The sequence below is a fragment of the Dipodomys merriami genome, unplaced genomic scaffold (assembly GCF_024711535.1).
Source record: "Dipodomys merriami isolate MVZ:Mamm:240054 unplaced genomic scaffold, mDipMer1.0.p SCAF_485, whole genome shotgun sequence".
Classification (NCBI taxonomy): Eukaryota; Metazoa; Chordata; class Mammalia; order Rodentia; family Heteromyidae; genus Dipodomys; species Dipodomys merriami.
The window spans coordinates 177,105-201,755 of record NW_027206052.1 but is presented as its reverse complement, the minus strand read 5'-3'; the positions used below and the strand labels follow the sequence as shown (position 1 = coordinate 201,755).

At 46.1% G+C, this 24,651-nt stretch overlaps 1 protein-coding gene and 1 pseudogene across 4 annotated transcripts in view; both read left to right on the top strand.

Moving 5' to 3' along the window:
* Window positions 1-3,361, top strand: part of LOC138809105 (phospholipid-transporting ATPase ID) — a 31,988-nt gene extending 28,627 nt beyond the window's left edge. For all 4 annotated transcript variants that reach the window (XM_069995485.1, XM_069995486.1, XM_069995484.1 and 1 more), the window contains 2 exons: window positions 1,098-1,228; window positions 1,431-3,361. In XM_069995485.1, coding sequence (XP_069851586.1) covers window positions 1,098-1,228; window positions 1,431-1,709 — 410 coding nt within the window. In that variant the 3' untranslated portion in view covers window positions 1,710-3,361. The remainder of the gene's footprint in view (window positions 1-1,097; window positions 1,229-1,430) is intronic.
* A 12,339-nt stretch (window positions 3,362-15,700) lies between these two features.
* On the top strand, window positions 15,701-17,268 carry LOC138809126 (BBSome-interacting protein 1-like; annotated as a pseudogene).
* Window positions 17,269-24,651: the final 7,383 nt, after the last annotated feature.

Below are 24,651 nucleotides of genomic sequence, written 5' to 3'. Positions count from 1 at the left end.
AGGCTGAGATCTGAGGATCGCGGTTCAAAGCCAGCCCAGGCAGGAGAGACCGTGAGACTCCTATCTCCAATAAACCACCAGAAAACCGGAAGTGGCGCTGTAGCTCAAGTGGTAGAGTGCTCGCTTTGAGCTGAAGAGCTGAGGGACAGTGCCCAGGCCCAGAGTTCAAGCCCCACGGCCGACAAAAAAAAAAAAAAAAAAAAACAATAAAAATAATCAACAAAAAGAAAGCAGGGCTAGAGGCATGGCTCATTAGTAGCGCATGTGCCTAGCAGGCCCATGCTTGCCACTCTTAGACCCTCTCTACTACTCTGCTTTGTTTTCTACTGACTTCAAATCATAGTAGGAAACCAGGCGATGGTAGTAGTCAGCAAAGTTCTCTGGGGAAGAATAATCCACAAGAGGAAACAGCAATACAAGGCCTTAGGCCAAGGCTTTCAGGGAAGCTTCTGTACCAGAAGCTGGGAGAAGGGGAGGGACAACAGAGGATGAGAATTTACCTAGATCATCTAAGCCTATATAGATCAGGTTAAGAACTTGGAATTCTAGGGCTGGGAAGGTGGCTCAGTGGTAGAGCGCTTGCCTTGCATGCTCGAGGCCCTGGGTTCGATTCCTCAGCACCACATAAGCAAAAAGAAAAAAGCCGGAAGTGGCGCTGTGGCTCATAGTGGTAGAGCGCTAGCCTTGAGATGAAGAGCTGAGGGACAGTGCCCAGGCCCAGAGTTCAGGCCCCACGACCGGACCCAAAAAAAAAAAAAAAAAAAGAACTTGGAATTCTATTTTTTTTTTCTTCTTGATTTGGGTTTGGAGGTTGAACCCAGGACCTCATATATGCTTTTTTGCCAGTCCTGGGACTTGAACTCAGGGCTTGGGCACTGTCCCAGGGCTTTTGCTGTCAACTAAGATGGGTGGGGGAGAGTTTGGGGCTAGGGAGATAAACATTTGAGGAAGAAGTGGGCAGAGAAAATAAGGAAGGCAGAAATGACAGACTTTGAGGCTGGGGAGGTGGGATTGCCAGAAGTAGGGACGAGGAATTCAGAGGCTAGCCTCCTGTCACTTCATGACTGCTGAGACCACTGACTTCTGTTGCCCCCCAGGGAATGCCCAGAACACCCTGGCCCAGCCCACTGTGTGGCTCACCATCGTGCTCACCACTGTGGTCTGCATCATGCCTGTGGTTGCCTTTCGGTTCCTCAGGCTCAACTTGAAGCCAGATCTCTCTGACACGGTAAGAAGCTTGGCTGTTTCTTTCTTGAGGACAGAGACAGTGTGTCTGACAAGCCTCTCTGGCTTGAACACTGTGCACTTGTTTCTGGGCTTTGTTACAAATGCTCAGGGTGCATGCTGTGCATTGGGAGCTGCCTGCCCTGGTGATCAGGGTGATGTTTGACACTGCCCTGCTGACAGAGGACCCCCCCCCCCTCCCCAAGGTTCGCTACACCCAGCTGGTGAGGAAGAAGCAGAAAGCACAGCACCGCTGCATGCGGAGGGTAGGCCGCACTGGCTCCCGGCGCTCCGGCTATGCCTTCTCCCACCAGGAGGGCTTTGGGGAGCTTATCATGTCGGGCAAGAACATGCGACTCAGCTCCCTGGCTCTGTCCAGCTTCACCACCCGCTCCAGCAGCAGCTGGATTGAGAGCCTACGAAGGAAGAAAAGTGACAGTGCCAGCAGCCCCAGCGGTGGGGCTGAGAAGCCCCTCAAAGGGTGAAGACGTGGACCAGGACACCTTGTGCCCATGACCAGAGCAGACAAGGCCCTGGCAGGTCACCAAGGGAACTGCTGGTCCTCATTCCTTGCCTCTTATCTCCCTGGTAGACTCTTCTCGCTGGTCTCACCAGCCTGGGGAAAGGGGGGAAAGGGCCTCAGGGGTCGAGCAGAGGCTCAGGTAGCAGGCAGTAGCCCCAGTGGGGGATCAGATGTGGAACCAAAACCAAAAAAACTGAGATTGAGTCTGCCCCTGCCCTGCCCTGCCCAGTAGCCCACAGGGAGATGATAAATCTCTATATTTTTTTACTCTTGTTCCTCAGAGGGGATCTAGTGCCCCTGTTCCTGAATTCTGAAAGAATGTATCATGCCGGGAAGCCAGAGACCTGCTGGGGCCTCTGAGCCCCCCTCATCGTGTGTACGTCTCCTTGATTTGTGTTTGTGTCCAGTTTGGTTTTGTCTTCTTATTTTTTATTTGGCAAGTAGAGGAGGCATTATGTGACTTTTATGTTGTGATTGGTGTCTTAACTCTCCTGGGTAGAGGAGAGCACATAGTGGGCTGCCCCTTCCTGCTGGAGTGGTTTGGGAGCTGCTTGCCCTCCAGCCACTAGTGCCCCCCTTGGGACTGACCAGAGGGGGAGGGACTGTCAGCCAGAGGAGTTGCGAGGAAAAAAAAAATGTCTTGATGCCTTCCTCACCTTGAGAGTAGAGTGCGGCCCTTCCCCAAGGCACACATAGCAATTCTTGGACTCCTTAAGCTCTGCTGGTATTGGCTGGAGCCTGGAAAAGTGTCCCCATCATTCTCAGTGAGCTAAAGCTGAGTGTGAAGTTTAGTTTTACCTAAGGAAAAAAATAAGTTGTTTTCTTTCATTTTAGTACTAAGTTCATTAGCAGACTTCCTCCCCACTTCCTTCCCCCTCCTCATCTGGTACTTTCTTACATCCCTACCCCAGGATCCTGAGGTGGGACTGAAGGGGACACTCACTCCCAGTGAGCAGGGGGCCCTGTCCCTCCCCTCCACCCCCAGGCCCAGCCCCTGGGCAGAGGTGATAGGAAGAGGGCAAGACCCGCCCGTGCCCAGTTTGGTCTGAGCAGGGCTCCATTGGAGCTTGGGCTCAGCGTGTCCTGTCTCTCCATCATCCACACTGCTGTCTGTCCCCGCAGTCAGGCACTTCTCAAGTTAGTTGCTACCTAATTATCCTTGGGGAGAATCCTTTCCGCTTCTTTGGTATTTGGGGAGTAAGAGAAGAGTGGGCACTGGAGCCAGGCTGCAGTGGGGTAGGTGTGGAGTGGGGGATGGGAGGTATTGACAGGGAAATCCCTTTTGGCCACACAGTTTACAAACCCAATATCATGTATGTTTGTGTGTCTCTCAAGGTGAGAGTCTGATTTTTATACCAAAGAGGAAATGATTTTTTTTCATATTTGGTTTGTCTATATTATATAAATATAAATATATATATATATACAGTTATATATATTATTTTTTTGGTTCTCTCTCATTTTTTAGGGAGGGAGGAAAGTACCAAGTTGCATTGAGCTGTAATTAAGGAACATTCTGTATAATTTATGACACATTTCTATACTTGCAAAAATTATATCATTTTATGGACATAAAAGAAAAATGCCTTTTTATAAAATTCCAATTTCTGAGAAGTATGTAAAATGTCTCTTTTCTGATGTTTAACCAAGACTAATGTTAGAGGCAGACAGAAACTGGCTCACGATGGAATTGCGTGGATGGACCTGGATAAGATGGAGGAAAGGGGTCTGGAGGGTCAGCACCTCCTCTGTTGGTATGCCTGCCCCCCATCTGCCAGGCCGTGCATGCTGTGGCCATGCTGATTTCTGGTACTTACGACTTTGAACTGGTTGTTCTTCCAAACACAGGCCTTCTCACACTGGGGAGGGTGGAAATGTGAAGGAAAAAACAAACAAGTGTTTTAGGGTGTTTTTCTTCAATTCCTTCCTTCCTTCCTTCCTTCCTTCCTTCCTTCCTCCCTCCCTTCCTCCTTTCCCCCCTCTCTCCCTCCTTCCTTCCCTCCCTCCCTCCCTCCTTTTTTTTCCCCCCTCTTTTTTTTCCTCTTGTTGTTAGTACTGGGGATTGAACTCAGACTCTTGTACTCTCTTGTTGGGCTTTTTGTCCTCAAGGATGGCACTCTACCACTTGAGCTGAGCTCCATTTATGCCTTTTTTTTTTTTTTTTTTTTTTTTTTTTTGGCTATGGGGCTTGAACTCTGGGCCTGGATGCTGTCCCTCAGCTCTTCAACTCAAGACAAACGCTCTACCACTTGAGCCATAGGGCCACTTCCAGTTTTCTGGTGGTTTATTGGAGATAAGAGTCTCATGGACTTTCTTTTTTTTTTTTTTTAATTTAATTTTATTTGTGAACATAATGTACAGAGGGGTTACAATTACATGGGCAGGATAATGCGTACATTTCTTACCATGCATTGCAGCCTCCTCCTTTGGTTTACCCTTCACATCCCTTCCCAGCCTCCCCCCTCCCCCCCAATCCCAATCTTTCTGCTTTCTCCCCCCCACCGACGTTGTAAAGCTCATTTTGGACATGACAACTTGTACTTCTCATTGTTGCAACAGGTCCACCTGTATCCTTAAACAACTGGTTTTTCCCCATCTCCTCCACAAGTTATACTGACATCAAATATAGTGAAAGCAGGGGTTATACTGTGGGGGAGGGACATACAAAGCAACAAAGAGATAATCTTATAAATGCGTTAGAAACATTCATGAAAGAAAAAAACATTAAAATACATATCTAAAGGTTCATTTTCCTGACATCACATTATCTGACCTTTTCCGCTTGACTCATACATATACTTGTTCAACCACTTTGGAAAGCAGTATGGAGGTTCCTCAAAAGACTTCACATAGAACTCCCCTATGACCCAGCAATCCCACTTTTGGGCATTTACCCAAATGTTTACAAACAAGACCTCATGGACTTTCTTGCCTGGGCTGGTTTTGCACCTTGATCCTCAGATCTCAGCCTCCTGAGTAGCTAGGATTACAGGCATAAGCCATCTGCACCTGCTTCTTCTCCCTTCTTTTTGTGGTTATTTGGAGATAAGAGTTTCAATGGATTTTCCTTGGTGGGCAGGCTTCAAACCTTGGTCTTCAAAGCTCATCCTCCTGAGTAGATAGGATTACAGGACTGAGTGGTACCCCTTGTACCACTTCCTTTCTGGTGACACCAACCAGCCTCCTAGCTCCACAGCTTCCTGTGGACACTGAAGAAGGTCATAGTAGATCAAGTGCACTTTTCTCCAGAGAAGAGGGTCTCAGGAGAGCTAGGACCAGGGTGTGCTGATGGACAGTAGAAGAAGCACAACTGCTGGTGGCCAATAGCAGTAAAAGCAACCTATCCCAGGCTGATTTCTTACTCATTCCCCACCAATCTGTTCTGGCATGGGGTAAACCTCTCCCCCCCCCTTTTTTTTCCCTCAGAAATACAGGGTTTCAAGTAGATGCTAAGCTTGGGGAAGGCCAGAGGATAAGATCAGTTGTTTTTTTCTTCAGGAGAAATCCCAAGAAGGCGACTGTCCCCAGGAACAGACTTCCTGCCTCCAAAGCCTGCCCAGCCACGTCACCCCTTCCCCAGAATCTGTCCAAACCCTGTGCCTCAGGCAACAAATAACATGGAACCTTGGTTCTTGCACCTTCTGGAATAGAGAAATAGTCCTTAATGCCATGAAGTTGGTCAGGCTCCAGCTTCGTTGTTCTTGCCAGCCTTCACCCAGACAAACTGATGCCCCCTCTTCCCATGATAGGCCTCTAGCCCTGCCTGTACCTCCTACCCTTACACTGCCTCCCACTCCCAATAATAAAGGTGTGTGTGTACGTGTGTGTGTGCGTGTGCACGCGCACGCTACTTTTTTTTTCTCTTCCAGTCCTAGGGCTTGAAATCAGGGCTTGGGCACTGTCCCTGAGCTTTTGCTCAAGGCTAGTCCTCTACTACTTGAACCACAGTGCCACTTTTTTTTTTTTATGTTTATGTGGCACTGAGGAATTGAACCCAGGCTTTCATGTATGCTGGGCAAATACTACACTAAGCCACATTCCCAGCCTCTGCGGCTGAGCTTTTGTGCACAAGGTTAGCACTACCATTTGAGCCACAGCTCTACTTCGGTTTTTGTTTTCGTTTTTTGGTGTTTTTAAATTAGAGAATCACAGACTATCCTGCCCAGGCTGGCTTCAAACTATGATCCTCAGATCTCAGCCTCCTGAGTAGCTAGGATTACAGGTGTGAGCCATCAACTCCAGGCCTGACAGGTTTTAGAGGACAGACCTGGAATAGTCTGCCATAGAGAATGTTCTTAGCTGGAGCCATCGGATCCAGCAGGGCCAGCATCATGTTTACTGTCATTGCTACTTCCGGACATGGTTTCTTTCCTCTTTGGGTAAACATTCCTCCTGAGTCATCTACTCAGTCCATTTCCCCCCTCCTTGCCACAGGTAACCCTTAATTTTATTCCTTCACTGTATGAACTCACTAGACTGATCAACCTTGGTCTTAGCATCTTCTTCATCTTACCCAGGTCTGCCACAGACCTAGTCCCTTCTCTAACTGTGGATGCTAAGTTGATCTGATGCCCTTGCTGTCTTCCTTGGCTGCCTTGATTCTTGGGGTATTCACCTTCATTGAGTGAATGCCTGTCCCTGGCACCACATTGGAGTAGCGCTGCCTCTTGACATTGCATCATCCAGGATCTGACCACTCAGATCCTTCTGTTCTTCCACCTTTCTTCTGTTCCCAACACATACTATAGCCTCCTCCCTTTTCTCTGAGTCACTTGCTTTCCTTTTTTTTTTTTTTTTTTTTTTTTAACTTCAGATGGGGAGTCTCACTATGTTTCCTTGAATTCAGGAGCTTAAAGGATCCTCCAGTATATGCCTCCATCCAGAGTGTTGGGGCTACAGGTGTGTCACACAGTCCAGCATCTCACTTCCTCTGAGCCCTTATTCTCTAGTCCAGCTGTAAATCTACAGCTTGATATTTTCACTCTGGACCAGCCCAACTCCTGCTCTAGTGAGGATACCTCATGGAAGGCAGAAGTTCTTCCCTCTCAGTAGGTAGTCAGCCAACAAGGCAATCAGCTCTACTTTTGTTTTCTTTGGGTGAAGGTCTTGAATGCTAGTCCTTGAGCTCAGTGGATGCTTTACCACTTGAGCTATGTCTCCAGTGAAGTTTTTTCTGATTAAAGATGGAGTCTAGTGGACTTGTTATCTGTGCTAGCTTTGAACCTAGATCCTTTAGGTCTCAGCCTCCTGAGAAGCTACCTAGATTATACTTCTTTTTTACTCTCCTCTTCCTTTCCCTTCTCCTCGTCTTCTTTCTCCTGCTCCTTCTTTTTCTTCTGTGGTACTAGGGAGCTTGCAAGGCTTACAAGACAGGGAAGATTTCCCACATGAACCACATGAACCACACTTCCAGCCTTTTTTTCTTTCTTTCTTTTTTTTTTTTGGTCCGGTTGTGGGGCCTGAACTCAGGGCCTGGGTGCTGTCTCTCAACTCTTCAGCTCAAGGCTAGCACTCTACCACTTGAGCCACAGCGCCACTTCCAGCTTTTTTCTTTTTGCTTATGTGGTGCTGAGGAATCGAACCCAGGGCTTCAGCCATGCAAGGCAAGCGCTCTACCACTGAGCCACCTTCCCAGCCCTTCCAGCCTTTTTTTTTTTGCCAGTCCTGGGACTTGAAATCAGGGCCTGGGCAGTGTCCCTGAGCTACTTTGCTCAGGGCTAGCACTCTACCACTTGAGCCACAGTGCCACTTCCAGCTTTTTTCTGTTTATGTGGTACTGAGGAATGGAAACCAGAGATTCATGCATGCTTGGCAAGCACTCTACCACTGAGCCACATTCCCAGCTTCCCAGCCTTCTTTTATTCTTTCCTCCTCTTTCCTCAACTTCCAAACATCTCCCATAATACCTAGAAATGATTAAACTGCAGTGTCTGGCATAAATGTTTCACAATGATTGAAACCTAGACCCAAAAGTATTTCTGGTTCTAAAAGTGGGCCATCATTTAGGTTGAGACTCAAATTCTTCAGACAAAAAGATATGGTAAAGGACTTGGGATGTGGCTCAGAGGTAGAACACTCTTGTCTTGCATGCACAAACCCTGGGGTCCATCTCCATCACTACAAACCAAACAAACAAAATCAGTCTCCCCCAAAACTTTATCTATCACCGGCATTGGTCTTGTAATAGGAGAGCGCTCAGGTTAGTGAGGCAGGGACCAGCAGGCTCTACTGTTACCATCTCCTGGGACTAGGGGAGGAGTTGCTGATAAAAGTCTAGAACTGTGGTCTCTACTCTAGGGGGCAGGGGCAGCCATTTGGAGATTCCTGGTTAAAACAACACTGAAGCTTCTGAGCTGAGGGAGGAGTTACATTCACTTTTTATCTCCGTTCTGAGACTAAGCTACACTCACTCATTGTAGGGGAGAGTTTGCCATTTGTTGATTTGGCCATATCTGATATGGGAGCTGCCCTAGCTATGTCCAGCAAGATTAAAGGTGGTTTGTGCTAGGTTTTCAGTTGAGTGTTTTTAGTGTTCTATTTCCTAGGACTTTGCTCTGACCCCAGAGAGAGACACTGACCTGTCTGATCAAACTTGCCAGTTTTCAGTGAGTTGTCAGGAGCTGCCCATCCCACACAGCTGGAGAGCTGGTAGGCAGCCGTTCTCTCCCTGGACTCAGAGAAGGCCTAGAGTCCCTCAGAAAACAGACTCCCGTCGGATGCTGGTAGCTCATGCCTGCAATCCTAGCTACTCAGAATCTGAGGATTATGGTTTGAGGCCAGCTTGGGCAGATTAATTACTGAGATTCTTATCACCAAATAATCAGTACAAAGCCAAAATGGAGCTGTGGCTCAAGTGATAGCATTAGCCTTAGATTAAAACAACAACAACAAAAACAACTAAGGGACAGTACCTAGGTCCTGAGTTCAAGCCCCAGTGAATACACACACACATACCCCACATACAGAGTTTTTGGACAGAGAACAGAAGAGTCCTCAGGCTAGGCCAACCAAATGTTTGCCTGTGAGCTGGAGGTTTTCCAGGGCCTCGTCTGCTGCTGCAGCAGGCCTGGTGACTTCCATGGGTCCATGTACTGGGACAAGGAAGAGGGGGAGTTAAGGTTTACTCAAGAGCCTGTGGGATGGGCTGGGAAGGTGGTTCAGTGGTAGAGCTCTTGCCTTGCATGCATGAGGCCCTGGGTTTGATTCCTCAGCACTACATAAGCAGAAAAGGCCAGAAGTGGTGCTGTGGCTCAGGTGGTAGGGTGCTAGCCTTGAGCTTAAAGAGCTGAGGGACAGCGCCCAGGCCCAGAGTTCAGGCCCACAACCAGGAAGAAAAAAAGGCAGTGGGAGATGAGTAGTGGTGACAGGTGGAAGGAAAGCACCATGTCTCTTACTCATAAGCCATGCCATCCTGCATGCAGCCTGCCATGAGCCACAGAGAACCAAGTTCTCTTCTTGGTCCTGTTGCTTGCTGTGGACAGGGAGCTTCAGTCCCAAACTCCGGACCACTGGGCACCTACTCCTGGCATTAGGTCACCTGTAGGGGTGCAAGACTGGTTGGCTTTGCAGGGTGCCCAGGTTTGGAGTGGGTTTAGGCACTGGAGGATGTTAAACAGCTTCCACCAAACCTTCAGAACTGACTCAGTGGGGATGGTGGCACAGGTCGGGCCTGGAGGGTTGCTTCTTTATCCAAGAAGGAGGAAGACTAAAGAAAAAGAGGAAGAGATGACCTTGTACCTCTCTTTGAAAGCAGTGCAGTGAAATGGACCAATAGTTCTCTGAGGCAGTGGTTATTAATTGCTTGGGCTCTTGGTTCTCCTTTGAAAAATGAGAGGATGCTGGGAAATAAAATACTTCTGTGTTTTTATAAAGGGTACACAGTTTAGGGCTGGGAAGGTGGCTCAGTGGTAGAGCACTTGTCTTGCATGCATGAGGCCCTGGGTTCGATTCCTCAGCACCACATAAGCAAAAAGAAAAAAGCCAGAAGTGGTGCTGTGGCTCTAGTGGTAGAGTGCTAGCCTTGAGCTGAAGAGCTGAGGGACAGCCCCCAGGCCCAGAGTTCAGGCCCCATGACCGGACCCCTCCAAAAAAAATAAAGGGTACACAGTTTAATAGATTCCTCAGCTCCGGTGGATGCCAAATAGATTGGCCTGTTTAAAATGTTCCTGGGCCCCAGGACAAGTAATTAAAAAAGGCCCACATACCTAGTAGCTAGGCATAGAGGAAGTATGATTAAGTATTTCAGGCTAACAGTTTAGATATCTTTTGATTCCTTCCTTTGCAGATCTATCTTCATAAGATCTTAGAAGTCCAGCTTTAGAGCCAGGTGCCAGTGGTTCACACCTGTAATCCTAACTACTCAGGAATCTGAGATCTAAGGATGGTGGTTCAAAACCAGCCAGGGCAGAAAAGTTCCTGAGGGCTGGGAAGGTGGCTCAGTGGTAGTGCTTGCCTTGCATGCCTGAGGCCCTGGGTTCCATTCCTCAATACCACATAAGCAAAAAGAAAAAAGCCGGAAGTGGTGCTGTGGCTCAAGTGGTAGAGCACTAGCCTTGAGCTGAAGAGCTGAGGGACAGCGCCCAGGCCCAGAGTTCAGGCCCCATGACCAGACCCCCCCCCAAAAAAAAAAAAAAGTTCCTGAGACTCTTATCTCTATTAACAATTAAAAAGCTGGAAATGGCACTGTGGCTCAAGTATGTTGCACGTGGAGAAAGAAGCTGATCAACATGAAATTTATTTCCCAAGAGCCTTTGCCACCTCCAGAGAAAAATAGAAAGTCTTTTGAATTGGCTTTGAATTATGATCTTCAGATCTTAGCCTCCTGAGTAGCTAGGATTACAGGAGGCTTAGTGTGTCCTTTTAAGAAGAGACACCAGAAATCTTTCTCTCCTTCTCACGTGCATGGAGGAAAGGGCCACTCAAGGACAAAGTAACTGCAGACCAGGAAGTAGACAGTGCCCAGAACCAGGGCTGAGCCCTGCAGCCTCCAGAATGGAGAAGGTACATGTTCAGTGTTGAAGCCACTCAACCTGTGGTATTTTGTTATGGCTGCTGGAGGGAAGGAATATGGATGATTTCATAGTTTTAGTTCAGTTTACAAGACAATGCTATCATCTGCTAATTTTATTATGCCATGGAAAATATTATTAACATAATATCATTTATCTAAAACCTTGGGTTTATTTTCTCAGAGAAAACCTAATGAATCTGAGCTTCCCAAATTTCTCTTACTGGCTTTATGGCTTAGATAATCTACTTTACTAAATCTACTTTACTAAATGTTTAGGAGGATGGGTAAACAAATGCATTTACCTAAATGGGACAAATACATGTCTCTATAAAAGACATTATAATATTGCCAGACAGTGTAATTACCAGTCTGAGTGATTTTGAATGTTCTCTGTAGAATGTGCTGCTGTCCAGTCATGCAGGCCTGAGGGCCCTTGTGGAAAGCATCTAGCTTGTGGTAGGGTGTGTGCGTGTGTGTGTGCATGCACACACACACCAGTCCTGGGGTTTGACTTCAGGGCTTGAGCACTGTCCTTTAACTTTTTTCCAAGACTACCGTCTACATTGGAGCCACAGCTCCACTTCCAGATTTTTGCTGGTTATTAATGGTAGGTGTCTCATGGACTTTTCTGCCCAGAATGGCTTAAACCATGTTCTTCAGATCTCAGCCTCTAGAGTAGTTAGGATTACAGGTGTGAGCTACTGATGCTGGGCTAGTAGAATCTTTTGAAAGAATGAGCTGGAGAGACTTAGAAGAGACTCAGGATTTTTAGGATCATTCCAGTTCAGAAGCAGATAACCTCAAGGTACCAGGCTGATAACCTAATAGCATGAGATAACAAAGCCTCAGTACTCCCCCTCCCACACAAAAGGACTGGACATGTAGCAGTACAGTGCTCACCTGTCATACATGTGCAGTGATCCTAGCCCTGAAAAAAAAAGTGAAACTGCCAACTTTTATTTCAGGAGGGAGGGTTAGTTTAGGTTTAGGGTTGTTTTTGCAAAAATATATGATCCTCCTGCCTCAGTCTCCCAAATGCTGGAATTACAGATATGTGCTATTATAGCTGACCTTTATTTCTGTTTTGAATTTTTTTTTTTTGGTTGTGGGGCTTGAACTAAGGGTCTGGGTGCTGTCCCTGAGCTATTTTGCTCAAGGCTAGCATTACCATTTTGAGCCACAGCACCACTTCAGATTTTCTGGTGGTTAACTTTGGTGGACTTTGCTACCTGGGCTGGCTTTCAGCCACAATCCTTAGATATCAGTCTCCTGGGTAGCTAAGATTACAGGCATGAGCTGCTAGTGTCTGACTTGAATTTTTTTTTTTTTTAATGAATCAGGGACAGGTACCTAGGCACATACTTGAAATCTTGGCTCCTAGGAGATCAAGGCAGGAGGACCACTAATTTGAGGCCAATCTGGGCTACCTATGAGAAAAAGCAATCTTTTCTGTCAAACTAGTCACTATTCTGTAGTGATATTTCCTGGTACTGAAATAATCCTGGAATTACTTGTTTCTTGACTTCAATTGTAACTATCATCTGTGTTGTTTGTAACCAGCTGGCTATATCAGGGTCTGAGTTCTTACCAATGGAAAAAAAAAATAGGATAACCCTCCCCGCACACCTTGAGTGGAACTTCCCACTGACTTTACCAGCCTCCTCCAGCCATAACCCCTCCCAGCCAGGAGAAGAATATGTGCCTTTGCCTCCAAAAGAACAGCGCCCCTCTCACCCCCTCCTCATCAGAAGGTACCTTTCAGGCTGGGAAGGTGGCTCAATGGAAGAGCGCTTGCCTTGCACACCTGAGGCCCTGGGTTCGATTCCTCAGCACCACATAAGCAGAAAAAGCCAGAAGTGGCACAATTGCTCAAGTGGTAGAGTGCTAGCCTTGAGCTGAAGAGCTGAGGGACAGTGCCAGGCCCAGAGTTCAAGCCCCACGACTGACCAAAAAAAAAAAAAAAAAAAGAAGGTGCCTTTCACTGACAGAGGGCTTTTTTTTTTTTTTGTCAGTCATGGGGCCTGAACTCTGGGCCTGGGCACTGTCCCTCAGCTCTTCAGCTCACCCTGAGCGCTCTACCACTTGAGCCATAGTGCCACTTCTGGCTTTTTCCACTTATGTGGTGCTGAGGAATCGAACTCAGGGCCTCAGGCGTGCAAGGCAAGTGCTCTACCATTGAGCCACCTTCCCAGCCCCTGACAGAGGGCTTTCTAACTTCCTTGTAGTACCCTATCATCCCAGTAACCAAGGAGACGATGATACCTCACACATGGAGGAAGTGGACTAGGCCTGCGAGCTCCACACTCACCTTCATTCCCTCTGATTTTGTTTATTTTTGTTAACATTTAAAAAGTCTGTATAGCATGACAACTACTTAAAGGGGAGGATAAGATTTCTTTCTACTTGTAAGTGAAACTGGGACACCGTAGCGAAGCAGATTAGAAATGCTTTTTTCTAGTTTCACTTTGGTTTTGGACAGGTGAAGATGTTTGTTATAAGCTCTAAAGTGACTGGTTTATGGTCTCAAGAGTTTAGCTATTAAGCCAGATTCCTTAGCAGACCAAATCTTTTGTCATTGATGTGTTCTGACACATTACCTTGATGTTTAAAGAAATGTTTTTGTTGAAATGGCTTGAGTTTCATCAGAGAGGGTTCAATTAGTTTTCCATTCCTTGTAGTTAATGCTGTATGTGCTAGTCCTCTAGAAATATGTGTTAGGCTGACACAACTTGATGGAACTCCACAGGGCTTGTTTTTCAAAGAAAAGTGTACCATTTAGAGAAATACAAATAAACTTCCCTAGATGTTGTGTTAAAAAACATTAAAGCCACTCAGCAGCAGAGCTTGTGTGTAATGTAGTACGCTCACAGTGTGCTTTAAAAGGTAGCAAATATAGATGAGTTAAAAAAAAATATGGGCCTGACTCCTTAGTGACAAGAAGGTTAGAATAGAAACTGAGCAGACCTACCCAGCCCGTCAGCCTAGCTCTAAGGAGAGTAAGACAGTGCACCCTTCTGTACAGAAGTAAGATGCCTTGACAAAGTCCCCTGTGTCTCTGTGTGTCTTTTCGTTTTCTGACACTGGAGGTCGTGTGTTTCCAACCTATATAATGAGACGTCTCAAAACATAAAAAATGAAACACATATTACTAATAGTGGCTTGTTATTATTTCATAATAAATCAGTGTATTCATTTCTTAATTTTTAATTTATAGTATGGTAAATCTTGTTTAGAGATAATTCACATAAAAAAAGCCTCTTTGAGGGCCTCAACAGTTTTTTTTTTTTTTTTAATGCTGGTTCTGGGGCTTGTACTCAGGACCTGTGTGTTGTCCTTTAGCTTTTTCACTCAAAGCTGGTACTCTACCTGCACTTCTGGCTTTTTGCTGGTTAATTAGGGATAAAGATCTCATGGACTTTCCTGCTTGGGCTGGCTTCAAACCATGATCATCAGATCTCAGCCTTCTGAATAGCTAGTATTACAGGTATGAGCCACTGGTGCCTGATAATAATTTTTAAATTGTGCTAAAATAGGTATCCTAGCTGGGGGTGTACATCAGTAGGAGAGCATGTGTCTAGCATACACACAGCCTGAGGGGCTGAAGATGCAGCCAATAGATGTGCTTGCCTTTTATGCTCAAGGCTCGGGGTTCAGTCCCCAGTGCACCATAAATAATAATACAAGAAAAAAAAGGTTAAAAATAAAAGGAAAAAAAAAATAAAAGGAAGAACCAGGCAAGTGGTGGCTCAGCCCTGTAATCCTAGCTACTCAGAAGGCTGTGATCTGAAGATTGTATTTTTTTAACATTTTTTTTTATTATCTTTAAGTAGTTGTACAAAGAAGTTCCCATTCTACAAAACAGTATATGAGTACAAAGTGTCTGACAACATTGTCACCCATCTCTCTTAACCCATCCCTTCTCTCACTTTTTTTCTTTAATTTTGATTAGGTGATTACATAAATTTCACATATTTCACAGTATTGTGGAATAGTGATACTTAGAGTCCCAAACACATTTTAACTTTCACAAGGCAAATTGTCATTATCATGGCCTATTCAGTTTGTGCATTCTATGAGCTTTGACAATACAAGTGATTTTTTCCACATCGGGTGATGTTTACATTTCTTTCCTTTTGCTTAGTGTGGGCTGTTCCCACTTATTCTGTTCCTCCTCCTGGCTTCCCTCTGTTGCGTGCATATACCTACCAAATATATGATTCAGAACATGGAGTCATTTAGCAATGACATGACAAAATGGATGGCTGTCCTTTGTTTCTTGAGTCCTGTTACTTTGCCCTATCTTGTATTTTGGCTTTAGGCAGGAGGATCGTAGTTTGAAGCTAGCCTGAGCAGGACAGTCCATGATACTCTTGTCTCCAGTCTTTTTTTTTTTGGGGGGGGGTCCGGTCGTGGGGCCTGAACTCTGGGCCTGGGCGCTGTCCCTCAGCACTTCAGCTCAAGGCTAGCACTCTACCACTTGAGCCACAGCACCACTTCTGGCTTTTTTCTTTTTGCTTATGTGGTGCTGAGGAATCGAACCCAGGGCCTCATGCATGCAAGGCAAGCGCTCTACCACTGAGCCACCTTCCCAGCCCTTGTCTCCAGTCTTGAACATGAAAGTTCAGGGGCAGCACACACACACACACACACACACACACACACACACACACACACACACACACACACACACACGCACACGCACACGCACACGCGCGCACACACACACACACACACAAAAAAAAAAAAAGAAAAAATCTCTCTAACAAAGAAAAGTATCAGCTCTAAAGTTTCAGTGGGCGGGGGGGGGGGCGGGGGTGCCTCCTTCCTTGCATAGGCTTGAATCAGACTCTCAGTCATCTTGATCTTTCCAGCTTGGACACGTACAGCTACAAGAATAAGACCAAAAATTTCAGGAAAAAGTTACTGTATCCAACAGTTTCGCTATGGCAGAAGTGAAGTCAATGTTCTGAGAAGTTCTTCCAAAACAAGGGCAGTTGTCTGTGGAAGATGTAACCACAATGGTGCTGTGTAAACCCAGAATTTTACCCTTGAAATCTCTGACTCTGGAAAACCTGGAGAAAATGCAGCAAGCAGCACAAGATACAATGGCAAACAAGAAATGGCAGAAAAGGAACAACGGCAAATAACCCACTACCAATACCCCAGCACTCTAGCGAAGACACTCCTTTTCAAGTTACTTAATAACAAAAATATTCTTTTTTTTTCTATTCATATTTGTATGTTTCAGTTTTTGAAACTTAAAAAAAATATTCTGCATCTCTATGCTGAAAATAGTATTTGCTAATAAAACTGAATATTCCTCTAAGTAAAAAGTAATCAAGAGGCTGGGAAGGTGGCTCAGTGGTAGAGCGCATGCCTTGCATGCCAGAGGCCCTGGGTTCGATTCCTCAGCACCACATAAGCAAAAAGAAGAAAGCCGGGAGTGGCGCTGTGGCTCAAGTGGTAGAGCTCTAGCCTTGAGCTGAAGAGCTGAGGGACAGCGCCCAGGCCCAGAGTTCAGGCCCCATGACCGGACCCAAAAAAAAAAAAAAAAAAGTAATCAAGATTGGGGACACTTGTGAATTTAAACATTAGTATGTATTTAATACAAACTTGGGACAAATTTTATGAGATTTTTCTTTTACTCCAGCCAAGTTTTTATAATTTTAAATTACCATTTATCATTCCTATTACTATCAATTTTGCATAATAACAAGTGAATAAAGGCAACTTTTATATAGAGAGGGTCTTTACATATTTCTTGAAAACCTGAATTTTAAGATACATAGTTGGGTTTTCATATTACCTAATAAAAATCAAAATCATTTTTAATCAAAACAAAGTTTCAAGGGCATCAAATACCTATTGTAACAGATATATAGGATCTGCTTTTGCTGAAAAGTCCTTTCTTGGGGCCCAGGAGTTAACTAAAACCAGAAAACAAAGCTTGGCATCCCTATCTTCATTTTTATATCTGTCTTTTCACTGAGTGCTTCTCTCTGCCAATTGCTCTGCAATCATCCTCCCAATCCAGGAAAGACTGGCTTGATCAATAACATCTTTACCATGAGGAATGACATAAACTGCTTCAAAACAACAGCACATCCTCCACTTACCAGGCAACAATGCCTTGGTTAGCCCTCAACTGGTGACCAGGAGAACAACTTCTCCAGAGCCCCAGATAATGATCAATTAGGCCATGCTTTGACCAGGATCATTTCTAATAATCATGCTTTTGCCCAAATTATTTTTCTGTTTAAATTTACAGCTTGTCTGTAATGCAAGGCCAGTGCTGGTCTCTTCCTACAGTGTGTCCACGCCACATCATAACCTTTTTCGCCCTTCACCATCTCTGCTGTCTTTTATTTGATGTATTGTGGGCAAGTGACTAGATTTAGTGTGTGGAATCCCTGGAGTTTGGCCTAAAACTCTGGTTTCATAATGAAGCCCTGCCACCTGGGGCATTCCCTTGAGCCCTGTTCTGATACCATCCCCATCTCCCCAAAGGTAGCTTCCACTTTGACATCCCCAACAGTAGATACAAATGGAACCAAGTAAATATGCAATAATTTGTGTCTTACTTCTTCATTTTATTTTTAAGATTTTTTTGGGGGGGGGGTTCGGTCGTGGGGCCTGAACTCTGGGCCTGGGCGCTGTTCCTCAGCTCTTCAGCTCAAGGCTAGCGCTCTACCACTTGAGCCACAGCGCCACTTCCGGCTTTTTACTTTTTGCTTATGTGGTGCTGAGGAATCGAACCCAGGGCCTCAGGCATGCAAGGCAAGCGCTCTACCACTGAGCCATCTTCCTAGCCCCGCTTTTAAGATTTTTTTATTTTTATTTTTATTTTTTATTATCTTTAAGTATTTGTACAAAGGAGTTGCCATTTAACAAAGCAGTTTATGAATATACTGTATCTTGATCAATGTCACCCCTTTTAACATTCTCATCCATCTCTCCCCGGCCTACCTCTTCCCTCAGTCTTCTTAATTACAATTTTTTTTCTTCCCATCCCCACTCTTCTTAATTTTATAGGATATCTATTGCGTTACTGACCACATTCTCCCCTCCTCCTCCTCCTTGTCCTCTTCCTGTTCCTCCTCCTGCTGGTCCTGGGCTTGAACTCAGGGTCAGGGTGATATCCCTGAGCTTATTTGCTAAGCTAGTGCTCTACTGCTCTACCACTTGAGCTATAACTCCCCTTCTGGTTTTTTAGTGATTAATTGGAGATAAAAGCTCACAGACTTTCCTGCCCCAGCAATCCTCAGATCACAGCCTCCTGAGTAACTAGGTTTACAGGTATGAGCCACCAGTGCCTGGTTTCCTCTTCATTAAAACAAACTGCAGTGCTGAGAATGAACCCAGATGCTAGACAAGTACTGTACCACTGAGCTCCACCCTCATCCTAGGTCTGGCTTCTTTTACATTCATGAGACCATTAGTACATGCCGTACAAAATTTGGGAGTGGACCAAAGGCTGTCAGATACTGGGCTTTTTTTTTTTTTTTTTTCTTTCAGTAATGGAGTTTGAAGTTAAGGCCTCATGCTTGCTAGCCTGGTACTCTACTGTTTGAGTAATGCCTCTAGCGCTGCATTTTATTAGTTACTTTGAGGATGGGGTCTAGTGGACTTTTCTGTCTAGGCTGGCTCCAATTGTGATCCTCAGCTAGGCACTGGTAGCTCATGCCTAAAATCCTAGTTACTCAGGAGGCTCAGATCTGAGGATGACTGTTCAAAGCCAGCCCAGGCAGGAAAGTCCATAAGACTCTTCCTTTTTTTTTTTTTGTCCGTTTTGGGGGCTGAACTCTGGGTCTGGGCACTGTCCCTCAGCTCTTCAGCTCAAGGCTAGCACCCTACAACTTGAGTCACACCGCCACTTCTGGCTTTTTTTTTTTTTTTTTTTTGTCGGTCATGGGGCTTGAACTCCAGGCCTGGGCGCTGTCCCTCAGCTCTTCAGCTCAAGGCGAGCGCTCTACCACTTGAGCTACAGCGCCACTTCCGGTTTTCTGGTGGTTTATTGGAGATAGGAGTCTCATGGTCTCTCCTGCCCGGGCTTTGAACCGCGATCCTCAGATCTCAGCCTCCTGAGTAGCTAGGATTACAGGCGTGAGCCACCAGCGCCCGGCTACTTCTGGCTTTTTTTCTGCTTATGTGATGCTAAGGAATTGAACCCAGGATCTCATGCATGTGAAGCAAGTACTCTACCACTGAGCCAACTTTCTACTCCCCCCAAGAGACTCTTATATCTAATTAACCACCAGAAAACTGGAAGTGTCCCTGTGGCTCAATGTGGTAAAGCACTAGCCTTGAGTGAATAAGCTCAGGGATAGGGCCCAGGCCCTGAGTTCAAGCCCCACAACCCCACCCCCACCCCCCCAAAAATTGTGATCCTTTAGATCTCAGCCTCCTGAGTAGCTAGGATTACAAGCATGAACCACCAGTGTCCTGTAGGCTTTCTTTTTCTTTTTCCTTTTTTCTTTCTTTCTTTTTTTTTTTTTTTTGCGGGGTTGTGGGCCTGAACTCTGGGCCTGGGTGCTGTCTCTCAACTCTTCAGCTCAAGGATAGTATTCTACCACTTGAGTCACAGCGCCACTTCGAGCTTTTTCCGCTTATGTGGTGCTGAGGAATCGAACCCAGGTCCTCATGCATGCAAGGCAAGCGCTCTACCACTGAGCCACATTCCCAGCCTCAAGGGTTTCAGCTTTCTGACTCTTGGGTTGAAGTATTGTGAAAGCCTAAATGGCAAGTGAGGGCTTTAGATCAGCCCTTGACAAGTGGCTTTTTGGCAATGGTAACACCAGATTTAATGGCCACTTCCTTTCCTCATCTATACCATTGTCAGGCTTCACTTCTGCACTCTGTTCAGGACTAGAGAAGGGGAGTGTCTCCAGAGTCATCTGCCTGGCAACGTGACTCCTTGAGCCAAGCACTTTGACCAGAGGGTTTCCAGGCCTTGTTTATGTGTGCTGGGCAGGATATGGGAGGTGGAGGGAGGTTCCTTGACTGGCCAGGTTGCACCTGAGCCCATCCCTAACACTGGAGGTGAAGTCAAGGCCATCAACGGCTGTAGCTGCTCCAGTGCAAAGAGTGAAACTGGGTTTTGGACCTCATTCCAGCCCGAGGTTCAGGAGTCTCACATAGGTCCAGCCATTCACCCCTATAGGCCAAATAAAACTACATGGTGTGAAGGTCAGGGAAAGATTTGTTACACGGTAGCCATGGGAAGACAGCACTTCAACACATCCTTTGCTGTCTTCGAGGGCTACAGACAATTAACTCACGCTAAATAGGGAGAACTGGGAGTAGGGGTAAGAAAGATTTGCATAGTTCCTAAGTCACAGGTATGACTTGGTTGAGCATTAGTTCAGTCTTTGTCTCTGGAACTTGGTACCTTTTCACTTATTCTCTTCCAAGATGATAAGAAGATGGCATATCTTGTCAGAAGGGTGGTTTGCCTTTTGTCACAGATGTTTATTGGTGAATTCTGTTCTTCCTGGAGCCCAAGGTGACTGTAGAATGCCTGCAGCCGGGAATGGCTCACATCAAAGAACACACATGCCAAGTATGTGTGTGGTGGGGTGAGTGTCCAGCTCTTAGTGAGTTCACGGGTCCAGCAAAACTATCTTTTATGTTGTGTCTTGCAAAAGGAGCACTGTGTTGGTGAGCAGCATGGGGACCAGCACTTCTGTGAACACGTAAGTGGATGATGATGAGAATCTGCTTTGCTCTCATGACTCCATGTTGCTCCTCTCTTGGTCCATTCTTTTTATGTATCCAAAGACTCTATAAGAAGGACTTGTGGGCTGGGAAGGTGGCTCAGTGGTAGAGCGCTTGCCTTGCATGCTCGAGGCCCTGGGTTCGATTCCTCAGCACCACATAAGCAGAAAGAAAAAAGCCGGAAGTGGCGCTGTGGCTCAAGTGGTAGAGCGCTAGCCTTGAGCTGAAGAGCTGAGGGACAGCGCCCAGGCCCAGAGTTCAGGCCCCACGACTGGACCCCCCCCCCCCCCCCAAAAAAGAAGGACTTGTTTCTCCCCTCTTGGCCCATTCTTGCTATGTATCCAAAGATGGAATATGAAGAATTGACTCCCACCATGTTTTCCCAGGTGCATACAGGTATCAGTCAAGCCACCAAAGATATGCTCAGATTTCCTGACACAGGCTGGGCAATCTGACCTGAGCCTGGCTGTAAACATTCCATTGTAGGCCTAGACTGTAAGGCTCTGAGGCCAAGCTATGAGTCCAGGAAAAGGTTAAGATGTTGGAAGATGAAAAGCTATATCCTGTGAAGGTCAAACTGTCTAGGAGATAGAGAAATAGAGCTGTTTGAACATTAAAAAGGTTTGAGACCTTCGATAAGGTAATACTTACCCTATTCTCTACCTGCACCTGCAGTCACCCCTTCCTCCCCCCCTCCCCCCACCCAATACTAAACTCATGGAATCCCTGTCTCCTTGCTCAGACCCTATAAAAACCTTGACTCCAACCCTGCCCCCCTTGACACAACCCCCAAATCCATGGAAGGTCTGTGTCCCTCCCTGGCAATAAACAGTCCTAGACTGTTGAAATTGAGTCTGGCCTGTTTCTTTCCTTTCTCCTCCATTTTTCTAACAGGTGTCATGGGTAAGGGCTTGCTCTAGGCCAATAAAACCACTTGATCCCCAGTGGTAGAGGAGCCTTCTGTGTGTGTGTGTGTGTGTGTGTGTGTGTGTGTGTGTGTGTGTGTGTGTGTGTGTGTGTGTGTGTGTGTGTGTGTGTGTGTGTGTGTGTGTGTGTGTGTGTGTGTGTGTGTGTGTGTGTGTGTGTGTGTGTGTGTGTATGTGACTTAGAGTGCTCTAAGACCAGGGCCCAAAGTAAGAGCTCCACTGTCCTGCCCATATCCACTCAATGTCTGCAGGACCATTGCAGTGCTGGGGTGATCCACCACAGAGAGAAGGGGCAGGAAAGAGAAATAGGGGTGAGTTTTGCTTCTTCAGTAGTGAGGATTGAACTCAGGGCTTCAGGCTTGCTCGAGAAGCACTCTTGCCACTGAGCCACACCACCAATCCATACAGGGGTGAATTGTGGAGAACTCTCTTGTCTGTATTTCAGGCTCACTGTGGGTAGAAATCACAACTTTCAGGGTGTACAGGGGAGGACAGCTGTCCCACCCCAACATAATGGTTTTGGGGTTATTTTTCTCATTCTATTCTTTCTATGGCCCAAAGATCACAACAGGGCCAACCTCCAACATATTTGTTTCTGATGTTATTCACTCCTCTAGAGTCCCTGCCCACCCTAGTCTATGCACCTCCTTTCCACCATCTCCACAAAGAGGATTGTGTGGTGCTGGGGAGGAAGTTCTCAAAGTGATTGTTTTAACTCGAGGGCAGGGAGGGTGGTTGGGGAGGGGAAAAGGAGGCTCTGGAAGGTCCCTGAGCTTGGAAGCTCATAAACCGCAGCTCAGAAGTCTTGAGGAGAGAGCATGGAGGAAATGATTGGCTGCTCCATGTAGCTGCACACAAGTGGACACTGCTGTGCACAGGTAGGCCTAGGCCTGTTCCTTCCACCATCTCCACTTTCCCTGGTGGGCCTCAAAGTCTCTGTGGCTGCTTTGACCTTGCTACAAATCCCAAGGCCTATTCTCTTATTGACGTCAATAACAGAATAACAGAACATGTTTGTGTTATTTAAAATGTCCTTATTCCACCTCTGTGTTTGATTCATGAATATAACATTCTAGGTTGGAAACACTTCCACAATTTTTTTTCCTTTTTTCTTCTTTTTTTTTGGTTGTGGGGCCTGAACTCTGGGCCTGGGCGCTGTCCCTCAGCTCTTCAGCTTAAGGCTAGTGCTCTACCACTTGAGCCACAGTGCCACTGCTGGCATTTTCTGCATATGTGGTGCTGAGGAATCGAACCCAGGGCTTCATTCATGCAAGGCAAGCACTCTTACCACTGAGCCACCTTCCCAGCCCCACTTCCACAAATATTTTTTTGTCACTTGTGGGGCTTGAACTCAGTCTGGGCGTTGTCCCTGGGCTCTTTTGCTTAAGGCCAGCACTCTACCACTTTTGAGCCACAGGGCTACTTCTGGTTTTTGAGTGGCTAATTGGAGATTAGAGTCTCACAGAGACTTTTCTGCCTGGGCTGGCTTTGAATGGTGATCCTCAGATCTCAGCCTCCTGAGTAGCTAGGGTTACAGGAGTGAGCCACTGGCTCCCAGTCCTACTCTTTTTTTTGGATAAGGTCTTACTATAGCCAAGGTTGGGCCTTGAATTGGGATCCAGCTATTTGAGTTTGATAGTATAGGCATGCACCACCATAGAAAGCATCATTCTATTGCCTTGTTCTAGTGTTGCTGTGAAGGCCAAGTCGTCTGACCCTGGCTTGTATGAGTCTGGGTTCAATCATGCAGTGATTTAAACAGGGAGAGTAGTATAAGGCAGTATTCAGCTACATAAAAATTGCTCTTGGATATAAGACGTGTGTGTGTGTGTGTACATGTGCACACATGCGTGTGTGCACTAGTATTGGGTCTTAAACCCTAGAGTTTGAACTCTAGGCTTAGCTTTTTTTTTCTTTTTAAGACTGGCATTCTTCCACTTAAACCATACCTGTACTTCTGGCATTTTGTTAGTTAATTGGAGTCTTACAGACTTCCTCCCAGGCTGGCTTTGAACCTTGATCCTCAAGTCTCAGCCTCCCGATCAGCTGGGATTACAGGTGTGAACTAGCAGTGCCTGACAATTCTTTTTATTTTATTTTATTCTTTTGCAATGCTGGGGATCAAACCCAGGGCCTCACACATTTTATTAAAGGGCTCTACTATGGATCTATGCCTCCCCAGGCTGAATGTTTTATGAGGTACCTTCCCTAAGGCTGAGAAGTATATGTGAGAAGAATATGTTTGGGAGAGGCTCTGCCCCAGTTTAGGGGTTTAGACCTCACTGGAAAAATTCTGGTGTAGCCCAAATGGTTGGCTGAGAAGTTGGTGGTTTGTTAGGTCAGGGCATGTCTCCAGCTGCTGGGCAGCTCAGGTGAGCCACAACAACCAGTTAGAACACACAGGAGTGGGTGCTGGCCAGGTGGGCCTGGAATGTCCAGTGGTCATGTCAGAAAGGCTGAAGCATCGGTAGAGTAGCAATGGTTGAGTCTGGGACAAAGCCCTGCAAGATGGGTTTTCCCCACTGTGGACTTGTGGTACAGTTGTAACCAGCAGAAACCCCTTTCTTCTTCAAGCAATGTCTTCCCAGAGGTTTCTACTAAAGCCCAAAGAATTCTACCTGTGCTGGGTATGGTGATGTATACCTGGAATCCCAGTACTTGGAAGGCTGAGGTAGGAAAATTGAGAGTTCAAGTCCAGCCTGGGCTACAAAGTGACACCCTGTCTCAACAAAACAAAACAAAAACAAAAATAATAAAATGAATGACCTGAGCTGGGAGCTAGTGGCTCACGTTTGTCATCCTAGCTACTCAGAGGCTGAGATCTGAGGATCTGGGTTCAAAACCAGCCCAGGCAGGAATATCTGTGAGTGTCTTATCTCCAATTAACCTCCAGAAATCCAGAAGTGATGCTGTGGCTCAAAGTAATAGAGCACTAGCATTGAGTAAAAAAGCTATAGGACAGCACCCAGACTCTTGAGTTCAAGCCTCATAACTGACCAAAAATAAGTAAATAATTAGCAAGGCGCCAGTTGCTCATGCCTGTAATCCTAGCTACTCTACGAATCTCAGAGGCTGAGATCTGAGGATCATGATTCAAAGCCAGCCTGGGCAGAAAAGTCCGTGAGACTCTTATCTCCAATAAACGGGAAGTAGTGTTGTGACTCAAATGGTAGAGTGCTTGCCTTGAACTGAAGAGCTGAGGGACAGTGCCCAGGCCCAGAGTTCAGGCCCCACAACCAAAAATAAATAAATAA